Raw genomic sequence first — 12,704 nt, forward strand, 5'->3', positions numbered from 1 at the left:
CACACACACACACACACACACACACACACACACACACACACACACACCTTCGTGCCAAGATGGCACTCATTTCACCCATCAAACCCCCTCCACCTCCTCCGCCAGAAGAGGCGCTGCTGCGGCTGGGGTCGGCTCTGCCTATTGGTGTTGCAGGAGCTCCGTCCTCCTGCTGAGGGCAGCAAATAGCAAAAAGATACAGAAGAGTTCAGCAGACATACTGTGTAGGCACGATGACTCAATAAACACTGACGGATGCAGGTTTCATAGCTACACCAGCAGGAACAATGGATCAATACAGCAGCAGCATTCTATTTGTGTTATTAGAGAAGCACATAATGGATTCAACTAGAGTCCAGCTCACCTTCCTTTAAAAGCAGTTACAAAGCAACGGGACTGTCAAAAGTATCATTTACTCACCTTTGATACTTTGCGGAGTTTAGCTCCTGCTATGGCAGCTGCCAAGCCCCCTCCTCCAAATCCCCCGCCATCACCGTCACCATCTCCTCCACCTCCTCCTCCTCCACCACCACCACCACTACCACCACTACCACCACTATTGCCACCTCCTCCTCCTCCGAGGGAGGGCAGGGGCGGGGCCGGCGGAGGTGGTGGTCCAGGCGGGGGAGGGACGCCAATAGACAGAGGAGGGCCAGGGGGTGGTGGAGGGCCAGGGGGTGGTGGAGGGCCCGGTGGAGGAGGAGGGCCTCCAGTGGCCAGCGGTGGAGGTGGAGGCATAGAGACTAAAACACAGAAAGGCACCATCAGTAAGCATTCCCAAACTATATATGACATGCTAAAAAATGTGTGCCCAAGATATATTAGACGCACAGTATGCAAGGTGCCTGTAACGCAATGTGTGTGGTGGGGGCCTTAAGAAACGGTGTCCACTTAATAAAAGTCTCTAAGACTGTACTATATTGGAGTGAGGTGGAGTTGTGTTGACCAGCCCAGGTGCTTCCTGACCTGCAGCAGCTTGTCTCTCTCTCTCCAGTCTCTCTCTTTCCTGTCTCTCCCGCTCCTGTCTCTCCCGTTCCTGGCGCTCTCGTTCCTGCTGTTCCAGCTTCTGCTGCTCCAATCTACGCGCAAAACAAACACATCTGTCAGCGGCAAATGTATGCAAACAAAATAAATCAGTGGACGAACAGGACAGATAAACAAAGCGGTAAGTTGGCAAAGGGGACATGATGGGCAGTGCTGGCTCTCAGCCATTCCCAATTTATGTGTAAATGTCCAAATTATTTGATTATGAATGCAACAGCCATTGTGTTCAAACAACTCCCGTCTAATTATAGTTTTTGGCACTGGTGTGAAGAGCTATAATCGGGATTTGTTTTCAATACACCGGCCTCTGTAGAAGAATGAGAGGTGGATTTCGTAGCTTCTGATTTGCCTTCCACTGAAAAGTCCACAGCTGGACACGGTGGCCTGATTCACTACTGCTCCCTCCCCTCTCCCTCATCACATCTGCCACTCACAACAGCTGTTTACTGAACAGCACACGTACAATGTGCACCTAACTCAAAAATGTACAGGTCCACACACACAAGCATGCACACAATGCGAGAGTCGCTGTGATTTAAAGCACAGCTGATCCACTTAGGCAGAGTGCCCAGGAAAGGGGGGAAGGGATATGACGTCCTTATGTTTTTCAGATTTTTTTTGCGACAGCCATTCGACAATGGTGAATAATATCGTGAATCTACGTTCATCAGACCTAAAAGCATCAATGCAAATTATATCCACCAACACCTGCATCCATGCTGGATTTCAAAAGGGCTTTTCAAAGGCTCCCTAAGCTACAGTATGTCATCAACCACTGGGACAGCTTAGAAGTTGACAGACAGTCCCTCTAGCCAATCACAAAGCCTCCCCTACTGGGCAACATATTACCTTTTAGTCTAAATGGGATTAAAAGGTTAATGCCGAGGCATGCACGGTGACACCGCGTCGGGTCTCGCGGGAGACACAGCTAGATGGATGGAGAGACGGTGAAGGTTGATGCGAGGTGTCCGCCTTGCTGTCTTTTTAACCTTTAACCTACAGGGGCTGACAGAGGGTTTAGCACTGTCTGTCTAATGCCATCAAATCCTCTATGTATGCGTGTGTGCAAACAGGACTACTCCAAAGCCAAGACAGCTTGACTTGCTATTGGATGTTATGCAACTAGACCCAGAGGATAGTTTGCTTCTGTTAGAAACATACACTTCACATGGCCTTACAGGACAGCCAACTTGTCTACACAAACGACTTGCTTCCAAAGAAAATCTTCATAAAACAAATATTGACATTGTTCATCTCTCTGCAAACCTAGAACAAACCTGGCCATGTTGTCAGGGTTAACAACTGGATACATTCATTTTCTTTTTGCTGAATCAGGCCCAGAAGACATCCAAGTGGATTTCTAATAAAATGTGGCCAGCGGTTTATTATAATCAGCACAGTAAAATAAAGGCAGGTTCCATTTAGAGGAAGCCTGAAGGTACCTTCTCTGTTGTTCAAGCTCTTCTGGAGTAGGTCCATTTGACACTGGGCGGGGGAGGGTTGAATAGCCTGCCGAAACACAACACAGAAAAAACATTCCTGATGAAAATAAACAAGATTAAAGAACATGCATACATTGCTGTGAATTCTAAACACTTTCTGATTTGTATTTGATGACACTCTTTGAATTGTATCCAACTGTTTATGTGCTTTTATTAGTGTACACACCTTTTCTACCCAGGCAGCTGAACGTGCAAAGTCTGAGTATGGTGGAGACAGACATGATACTACAGAGGGACCAAGAAGGGCGCTGTACCTTTAATATATTTTAAGGTCATTCATTGCGGTTGGGTTCAGAGCTCTTAAAATGCAGCATTTCTTCTATTTAGTTCACGGTTAAACAAAACAAAAACACGTAAAGGATCAGATTGGATCTAAACAGCCAGCTGGTGTAAACAAACAGAAAGACTAAAATAACATACCTGTTCTCATTACGTTTTTGGACAAAGAAAAAGAGTTCTGCAAAAAAACTATTGGAATAAGTTTCCTATATCTGAGACATGGATTAGGGCAGAATAATTATGTACGAGATTTAATCTCCATTAGTTGAGACCAAAAGGATTTGCAGCATAATAAAAATAACCATTTTCTATTCCTGTTACGGTTTCATTTCCCTTTTCATGGACTTGAAGTTGAATCTCAATTAGCTTCGGATTCTGATGGAACTGTGAATCTTGTGCGAACTCATTTACCTGCGTCTGCCATGGAGGTGAGCACCTCCAGAGCATGAGCCATGCCATTGGCAAAAAGATTAGCGTCCTCTTTGCTGCCGAAGTTGAGGCCCCACACCTGCCGGGCATCCCGCCACTGGTGGAAATTGTTTGTGGCCTGGTTGTACTTGAGACCTTTCACAATGGGACAGTTTATAACCACCTGGAGAGGGAAGAGGACAGATGATCGACACAAGGATTCTTTTTGGGAGCAATGGTGAGCCAAATTAGTACTTTTGTGGCCTTTTGTCCACATTCAAACAATTGGCGCGAAGAAATAAAAGGATAGTTTCTAGAAGCTTCCTAGAAAAACAACAAATCCACCCCCCCCGCCCAATCAAACTGTCTGCTTTATTTTGGTTGGATTATCCTGGTTTATAGTCCACCCAGCAGGTGGCGTGAAGCCTATGAACCACAAGGGGAAAAATGTTCCGGGTTTGAGTGTTGCCTGAATGTGCTGATGCGCCATTTCACTATTTGTTTAACAGCCTCTGGATTCCACAGAGCAGAGAGGAGAGGAGACCCCGTCAGGGTAAATATCGTAGCGAGCAACATGCACTAAAAACAGGGTTGCAAGTTCAGCTGCCACTGCAGACAGTGTGGCATTCCTAACCTCTCCACAATCCTGTCAGAAAGGCAAGAGGGGCAGACTGAGGATGACAGAAACTAAAAGGATGAAATGGGGGAGATTCCATTTCCTGTTTTCAGTGAAAGAAAGCAGCATGTTTAAATAGCCTGAATGTCTACAGAAAAACAATAACACCATGGTTCCACTTTCAATGAAGTTCAATCATACAATTAGGCTGGGACGCACAAAGCAAATTGAAAAGACGAGCGTAAAAACAACTAAAAGTTACTCTACATGCAGGCAGAGCCGAGAGAGAACATTAGGGAACATGGAAGGAGAGAGAAAACACAGCCACGCTATATTCTCTCTCATTAGCTTCCCCTGTGATCTCATCCAGCACCATCCGAAACCACATTGCATGTCTCCATTAGACACAAATATAGAGTCCTCATTGGGTGTCAGGCGTCATTCCTAAATTGTCACAGGAAATGGTTGAACGGGTTAACTATCCCAGGAAACATCATCCACTTTAAGAGCCGTCTCTGGGGAACACTTTGGAGTCCTGAATGTTTAAAGAAGGAGAGAGACACCGAGGCAGCAGGGAGAGAGAGGGGCGTAGTCGAGAGTAGAGCCGCCCAAACTCAGTTCACCCGGCGCTTTCACTTGGAGTCTGCCCACCTTTATCTGGTGATATCTGGTGAGTCAGAATCTGGTGATAACGACAAGGAAACCCTCTTTGTTCTCCTTTTCCAACATGCCTGTAGATTATCACGTCCGAAGAACAGTCTCTCTTCTCACTAAGCACACATCATGCCCAAAATGAACGCCACATGTTCAGCTTTAGGTTAGACTAAAAAATAAAGGACAAAACTCAACACATGATGTGTGCATGCTTAAGAGGCTAATTCAAGGCTGACTATCAAACATATTCTGTGTCGTGTGGCTGGGCAACATAACTAACATCATCTTGATATATATATATATACACACAATGTATAATGGCTCCCTTATTCCAAAAACACAAGACAGTAACTACTGCTACACAACAGATTGCAGCCTCTCTCACTCTCCTTACATCAAGATTAACAATCAAATTAAATGAAATATACCCGTAGACGTGAGGTACTCTTGCCTCTGCTGAAACTGTGAAACCATAAACTCTGACGTGATAGTTCAGCGTGTCACCAGATATGTGTGATATGTTGGAGGTGCTCTAAATATTTTGCTGGGACGCGGTCCAGGCTGTCATATATACAAAGTAACTAATTGACAAAACAAATGCAATTAAAACAAGCAATAAAGTCCTGGAGCGATTGACAACAATGTCTTCTCTGGTACTGCTGATGAAATGATCACAGTACGTACAATAAATGTTCTCTATATGGCGATAATGTGAATGAACGGGCACATACAAAGATAGACCGTCTCACACTTGCCTGCTTATTCATACACCCCGAGGCCCTCACAGTAGACAACAGACGCCCACGAGCCACATGACGGACGCAGAAAGATGAGCCACACACACACACACACACACACACACACACACACACACACACACACTTCAAGCTAGCAGATGTACCTGCTGGTCCGTCTGCATCTTGCGTCCCACTATCCTGAAGGCATTGGTGGAAGGGTTGTGATAGATCTGGACTCGGCTGAAGGCCTGCGGTCCAGTGCCCGCCGGCAGCCACTTCTTATTGCCATCGTCGTAGATCATCACAGTGGCCCGAGCCTGGCAAATACTCGACTCACTGAGAGACAGAGAGCAGGACAGGAAGAGAACATTCATTACAATCAAGAAACGTTGAGATGACTTTAAGGGGTATAAAGGTTCTGAGACGTGCATCATTTTGTTTGTTTGTCAAAGCCGACACAACACAAAACATCACTTTTGTACTGGTAACTGCAAAAAACAACAACATTGGCACAAACATGAAACGGGGATTAGTGGTAGTCACTCAGCCGACAAAAGATATTGCCAATGATCTTTGTGGTCGCTACCACAAACATGGTCTTTAGATCTATAAGCTTAAAAGGATCTTCAAGGGTTATATCTATAGATTTATTTTCTATTTTGCCCCGAGAGAGGAACAAGTTATGTGCTTGAACTTCAGTTTCAGTGAATACACACAGAGTTGAGTGTAAAAGAGCGGAAATGATTGTGCATTGTGTATGATTGTGTAATATCAAATGTTATACCAGATTACAATGTAAAAAACAAAACAATTATCTATAATTTGAACATAATTCTTTATTTCACCACTTTGAAATGCCATTAAATGATATGTAGTGTAGACTGCAGCTGGAAAGAACTGAAGACATCGGATGGACAAACACTCAGTTCTTCCTCTTGAGGTTTCACACTGTCCCAACACATTGCCTCTGCAAGAGTGCAAGGACACAAAACGTACAGCAGATGTATCAGAGTATAGTTTGTGAACACGTCGAGTGTTGCTGATAGTCATACAGTGTCTCTCTGGCCACAGAGAACTACCCCACACTCTCCGGATGGGCCAAAGTTTAGGACCTCCTCTACCCGTGTCCTACCATATATGTCAAAGCAAGGTGAAAGACTAAGAGACGGAGTGCAGAGAAGTGCTGATTTGAGAGGAGAAAGAGATTAGCTCGATGCCAAACAAGATGGAAGGCGAGACAACAATGGAGGCCGACAAAGACGGGAAGTTGTGCGGAGCTCCGCCAAAGAGACGAGGCGCTGCAATCTCCCACCTGCTCTGCATCAACCTCCACCTCCACACACTTTGCAAGAAGACGTGTGCTGTTTGATCAGTGACAAAACGCGTATTCATAGTCGCATGCAGGCGGGAATACACACACGATTTACAACACTTTCAGGAATATGCAAGTTTAGGTAGCTGCAGAGTGAGTGCATTTGCATACCAGACACCGAGATCTAAAGAGAACTTTAATCGTTCATTGTAGAAGAGAATACCACAAATAATCCTACACCACAACCATGGCCTAAACACAGTAACAAATGTGGCTGTCAATTACAATTCTATATATATTTTTTACCAATCCCCCCCTTCCTCTCCTCATGTGCCCCCTGAGCTCTAACCATAGTCCCCTAATCCATGTCTTCCCCCCTCTCCCTCCATCTGTCTCGCCTCTGATACAATCTGCTCCTTCTAGTGACACAGCACCAAAGCCACAACCCACTTCCTGTTGCCAACACTGCCAAATAAGGACCGACTCAGCCTGAACAATCTATATGGCACACGCGCACATAAGTCCGGTATTTTCCTAATGTAGTTGACATTTGACAACACAGCAGATAGTTCTGGGGTTGCTGTCAATCACATAAACGTGTATTATATGAACTTAAAAACATATTTGCCACACATCTAATAACTGTGCTACAGTCAATGTTGGTACAATTTTAATAGTAACTTTTTTGACAAACTGCAGCTAGAGAGATTTTTGCAGATGTTTTGCACTTTACTTGTAATTCTTGTATTTTGACAAACATATGGCAGCGATAACTTTTAACTACTAGTTTTGTGTAATTTGTGTGTCTGCATTTCTATTGGTCAAACAGAGAAGTAGCTGAGATGTTTTACTTGCCAAACAACACGGTTTTGGACAATTTTTGAAATGTATTAATGCACAAAACATACATCTCAGATGCATAATCCTAGTGTTAGGAAGTTAAACAGGTCATAATTCCCTCTTTAATATTATCCATTTTAAATTGATCTACTTCAAACAACTATATTTATTTAAGTTTCAAGCCTGGAACAACATTTTACAAGATTACATTTGAACACGTTATAATTTACCATTGCCCAATACTCGTTTTTTTTAGTAGAGCATGAATGCACCATAATGAAAATCAATGCAACACTTGTTTTACTGTAATCTCCGTTACTTAGCCAAGCAGGACTGTGTTGCCCACCGGCCGCATACAGCCAACGTTAACCCGCTCTCCTTCAGCCGAATGCAACACAGATGTTTACTGAATATCGGCCGATCCCTAATAGAGATCACATATATTTTTCACCTGCATGAGGCCTTGCCAGAACATTAGAGTTTACTTGCCCAGGGCAAGCGTTAAGGGCAAGCCCTGTGCACTATCAGTCGAGAGGCATGTAATGAGGCGGGACCTAATCTTCAACAGTTTGGACAGGTTAGAAGTCACAGAAAATATGTAAATACAGACAGTAGTGGGATGTGGGATGAATCTGGTTGACATAGGAATGGTCTATGCTAAATGAGGTAGAGAGATAAATTGGTTGGGCAAAAGCAAACAAAACTGAACAAACATAGCACACAGTTTGTACATTTCAATAGGCAAGCTTATGACAAAGCAACAGAAAAGACCAAGGCTTTTAGTACTGCACTGTGAAGGAATAGTTTGATGTTTTGGGAAATATGCTTATTCACTTTCTTGTTGAGAGATGACAGAATTGATGCAGATTTCAGCCCATTATAGACATGTTGCATCTGCATGTACTGTATGCCGCATTACAGATATGAAAAATAAATATTTGGGATAATGTAGAACAATGCTCCAGTACATACTTTGTACGCAAAATAGCACTGATACGTTTGTTTATTTTTTAAATTTACAATGTCTCGCTTGGTTCACATATTGGTAAAAATGATAAATAAATAAATATAAAACTAGTTGGAGGGGTCCTTACTATGAATGTCATCGCCATGCATTTATGCCAAAATATTGCAACAGGATGTTTTCACAAAACTATGATCTTTGATTCTCTGTTTGGCACGGCCTGTCAAAGTCACATCCCAACGGGTTGTTACTGTTAATATCTTAGATAAACTAAGTCACATTAACATTTTGACAACAACGAATACAAATTCAAGGGAGAGAAAGCACTCTGGAAATGGGTTCAAATTTGACTTTGGCCTTAAATCAACACTCAACGGCCATCAATCACTTCGGGCTGGATGGATAAATACTGCAGCGCTCTCCGATCTCACTGCATCATCTGCATCCAGCCTGCTGTTGATGTGCGGGGCAGAGAGGGCTTATCGGAACTGCGAAGGGGGACAGAGACTTCGGACTGGGAAACGGATGCATATTTAATGGCAGAGAAAGCCAGGGCTCAGGAGCGAGACCGAGAGTGAGCCAATGCATTATTGATAGAACTACGGACACCGAGGCGCTAAAAGCGTGCGGCAAACACGCGCATGAAGACGAGCACCCGCACGCACCCTCGCACCCGTCAACCTGCCAGCACGTGTGTCCATGTGGTGACCCGGTCCACTGGGTAGAAGAAGACTCACAGCTGGATCTGACTGGACTGGGTTTCAGCACTGGAATAAAAACTGGTGACAGGCGTGATCACAAACTATCTATTCCTGTCCTTCCTCCGATGAAGACCACCAGTGACGCTGGCTGTGGAGCTAAGTCAACTGGTCACTTAGTTAGCTTAAGAGGTTTTCTCTTAAGCACAAATAGGTTCACTGGCCGATGCTCTGGGAGGGATCTGAGCCACCAAATACCTAAAGCAAAAGGACTTCAGCACAGGATTCACCAAGATGATATTCAAACTGCATGTATATTCTTAAAAAAAAAACCCACAAAAACTGAACCCCCCCCCCATCTTCAAGACCTCATCCCTGTGTGGGTTCTCGGTAAGTCAGGGGTTAACAGGAAGCCGCGGTGCACAGCCTGGGCACACGCTCTCTTGGAAATGTCTGTATAAGGCTGTGCTCTCAGTGCTTTTCCCCAAATGTGCTGGCAAGTACAGTCAGGCCCAGTGGCTCGTCTCTTCCTCCTCCTCCTCCTCCTCCTCCTCCTCCTCCTCTTACCTGACCCTCCCACCACGCTTCTCTACTTCCCCCACCATTCTCTCAGACTTAAATGCTGTACAGAAGTGCCACCATCGGTCGAGAGATGTCTCTTCACGCAGACACACGACTCCACGGTTCATTATTATATTTGGTGCAGGGATTAGAAGGCCTAACTTACAGTGACATGTACAGGAGCACATGCATCATGAGACTGTTTCACGGAGCAAAAATGGCACACATGATATACAGTCATCCGCCCTGAAGACACAGTGAAGTAACACAGTGTTGTCTCGACACTGAGTGGAGTAAAATCATTTGTCTCAGCTCACTGTCCCTCCTAATTCATCAGACTTCTTTCTCCTCCAGGAGCGAAGAATACCTCTATTTGAAAACCCTCTTTCGCCCTCACAACTATAGCCAACTATCATTTATTAATGATGTCCAGGTCGTGCCTCCAGGAATAAGTCTCGTTCTCTGTGGTAAAAAAAAAAAAAAAGATAACAGAAACCTGCAGGAGTAACTCATGCCCAACGACCAAAGAATATGTCTCACCAACAGAAGGTTTGCTTCCTCACAGCTTTCATAATTGACTCGAGGCCAAACGTGAAACATAAACAGAGACACAGGTGTCATATTTGAATTAGTGAACCATAGATGAACAAACAGTGATTCATTCGATATGTGTCTTCTTCCCCAACGGTTCAACGTCATATATTCAAACCAGACGGCGACTAACAATAAGTCACTTAATAGTCTGTGTCTAACCGAACCACTTCCTCCCTCCCCTTCACAGCCTCTGAAAATAGAGATCACTTTTTACAGCCGATAGTCAAACAAGCACCGCTTTAAATGCCTCTGTATCATGTGTACAACGACAATGTTGTTGCAGTTATAATATACAGGTGAACTCTTTTGGAATTCTTTTGGAATGTTATGGTAACCGCAAAACTATACACATATATATATACACACACACACACACACACACACACACACACACACACATTGATTTTAACCAACATCTCATTCATGTGTGAAACTTTCCCCTTCACAGCACATCCAGAGATGAGACACGTGAAGGTAAAGTCACGTTCGAGACAGAAACACAAACAGACAGAAGTGAGAAGAGGAAGTGTTACAGAGAGGCATCATGGGAAAACACAGCATGTGTATGCGTGAGAAAGCTCAACTCTATACACCATAGTGAAAGCTACGCTGCATGTTCACAAAGCGTGGCATCACAACATGTGCTTCATCGTTATTTCCATATTTGCAAGAGACCAAATTGTCCTTTGAAATCAGGGGTTTGGCCTTCTCATTGTGCACACACTGGGCTGAGGTGGTGAAGTACTCGACCTGTGGTGCTGACTCGGACATGGAAAGAGCAGACAATACAGCCTGTTGACGCTGGCCCGGTCATCTGGGAGTACGCTGTCCTGAAACCAGCCCCGGGCCATGTAAACGGGCCCACGTGAGCTCTGTGAACAGCATACACCTCATGAAAACTTTTGTTTGTATCTCATGTCAATATTGAGGGACATTCATGGACCGTAAAAGCAGGTACAAGATAAGCTCTCAAACTGCAAAGTGCAGTACCTGTCCAGCTGTCCCATAAATGTTAATGTGTAGCCCGACGCCCAGACAAGAATAAACTTCCCTTTGATGCAGCTTCTTTTCTTCAAATGTAAAAAACAACCAGCAATCTAAACACAAATTGTTCTGAAAATTCTTATGTTTCATATATGAAAGAAAGAAACAGGTTTTCTTCTTGCTGAAATTAAAGAACTTAATCAGGGGGCAAACAGGACTTTCTGAGGTTTGAATGAAATATATTTTAGACTTTTGTTAAGCGAGTAGTTTTTCTATCTCGTCCTAACTATTAAAGTAAAGACTAAATAAAAAAATGAAAAGCTTTTAGACTTTGGTTAGGGCTAGCTTTGCCTTAATCCACTGCAAACTTCACCCCCCTTTGCTTTGTCGTTCTCCTCACGCCTGTTTCTTTTCACACAGGTCCTAGCATGCTGCTAAAGCGCGCACACGCACACTGGCTGCGGGCTACTGCTTTCTGCCTCCACGAGTCAGCTACACAGAAACGGGCATCGAAGCCATCTCAGCCGTTCTTCACCTCTTCTTCTCAATATCTTTGTTTAAATGGAGTCCGACAGCTTCAGCTGAAACTCCTCTACCAAGAAAAAAAAACAAAAAACCCTCAGCATTCTCTAAACACTGACTCATCCTTTGTCTGGCATCGTTTATCCAGCATTGTGGAAAAGTTGAAGACGTTTTGGCCAAAGAACATTTTGTTGTGTGTGACCACTACAAGAGTGGAGATGGATTCCTTCCTGCTTCTGAGGGAGTGTGTGTGTGTGTGTGTGTGTGTGTGTGGGCACTACTGGTACACTCAATGCCCATATTTGGAACCGTCTCACCTCTGTCCTCCTCTCTTGAGCTCAATTCCTTTTACAGGTTGGAGCACATCCTCCTCCTCGACTCGGGCTGAGGAGGGAAGCGTCTACTTTTCTGGAGAAGAACAATCCAGTGAGGGAAAAACTCTTCCTCAGCCGTCCTGACTTGTACAGTCTTCCCTTCACATTAGAGAAGAAATGTCTCAACTCAAAGATCATTATTACCTGCCTCCCACTGACATTGAGTGGCATGAGTGTGTGGACTTTGACGTCAGTCTACTTTACAGATAGTGACTACTTGGATAATAGCCGCACAATGCACTACACCAAGGAAGCCGAATCCATCAGCAGAACAACAAGTCAATGGCCGAGCGCTCTAAAAAGACCTTCACGATACATTTTTTTCGTCTCACATGTGAAAGCTGAAACAAATGAGGCCTGATACTTGATATCTCAGCAACCCTCAGCAGATCCTTTTCACTAAGCAAGCACAAAACAATGACAATAGATACACACACACACACACACACACTCATACATACACACACTCATACACATATATACACACACACACTCATACACACATATACATACACACATATACACATACATACACATATATACACACATACATACATACACATATATACACACATACACATATATACATACATACATACACATATATACATACATACA

At 44.0% G+C, this 12,704-nt stretch overlaps 1 protein-coding gene across 2 annotated transcripts in view; it reads right to left on the reverse strand.

Annotated features, from left to right (window-relative positions):
* The window catches only part of vaspb (vasodilator stimulated phosphoprotein b), a 23,528-nt gene that overhangs the window by 3,282 nt on the left and 7,542 nt on the right, over positions 1–12,704 (reverse strand). For both annotated transcript variants that reach the window (XM_031860648.1, XM_031860647.1), the window contains exons 2-7: positions 5,402–5,573; positions 3,234–3,414; positions 2,484–2,550; positions 964–1,076; positions 418–740; positions 48–169 (exon numbers count right to left, since the gene is read on the reverse strand). In XM_031860648.1, coding sequence (XP_031716508.1) covers positions 48–169; positions 418–740; positions 964–1,076; positions 2,484–2,550; positions 3,234–3,414; positions 5,402–5,573 — 978 coding nt within the window. The remainder of the gene's footprint in view (positions 1–47; positions 170–417; positions 741–963; positions 1,077–2,483; positions 2,551–3,233; positions 3,415–5,401; positions 5,574–12,704) is intronic.

Source organism: Anarrhichthys ocellatus, unplaced genomic scaffold, assembly GCF_004355925.1.
Source record: "Anarrhichthys ocellatus isolate YVR2014 unplaced genomic scaffold, GSC_Weel_1.0 scaffold24, whole genome shotgun sequence".
Taxonomy (NCBI): domain Eukaryota; kingdom Metazoa; phylum Chordata; class Actinopteri; order Perciformes; family Anarhichadidae; genus Anarrhichthys; species Anarrhichthys ocellatus.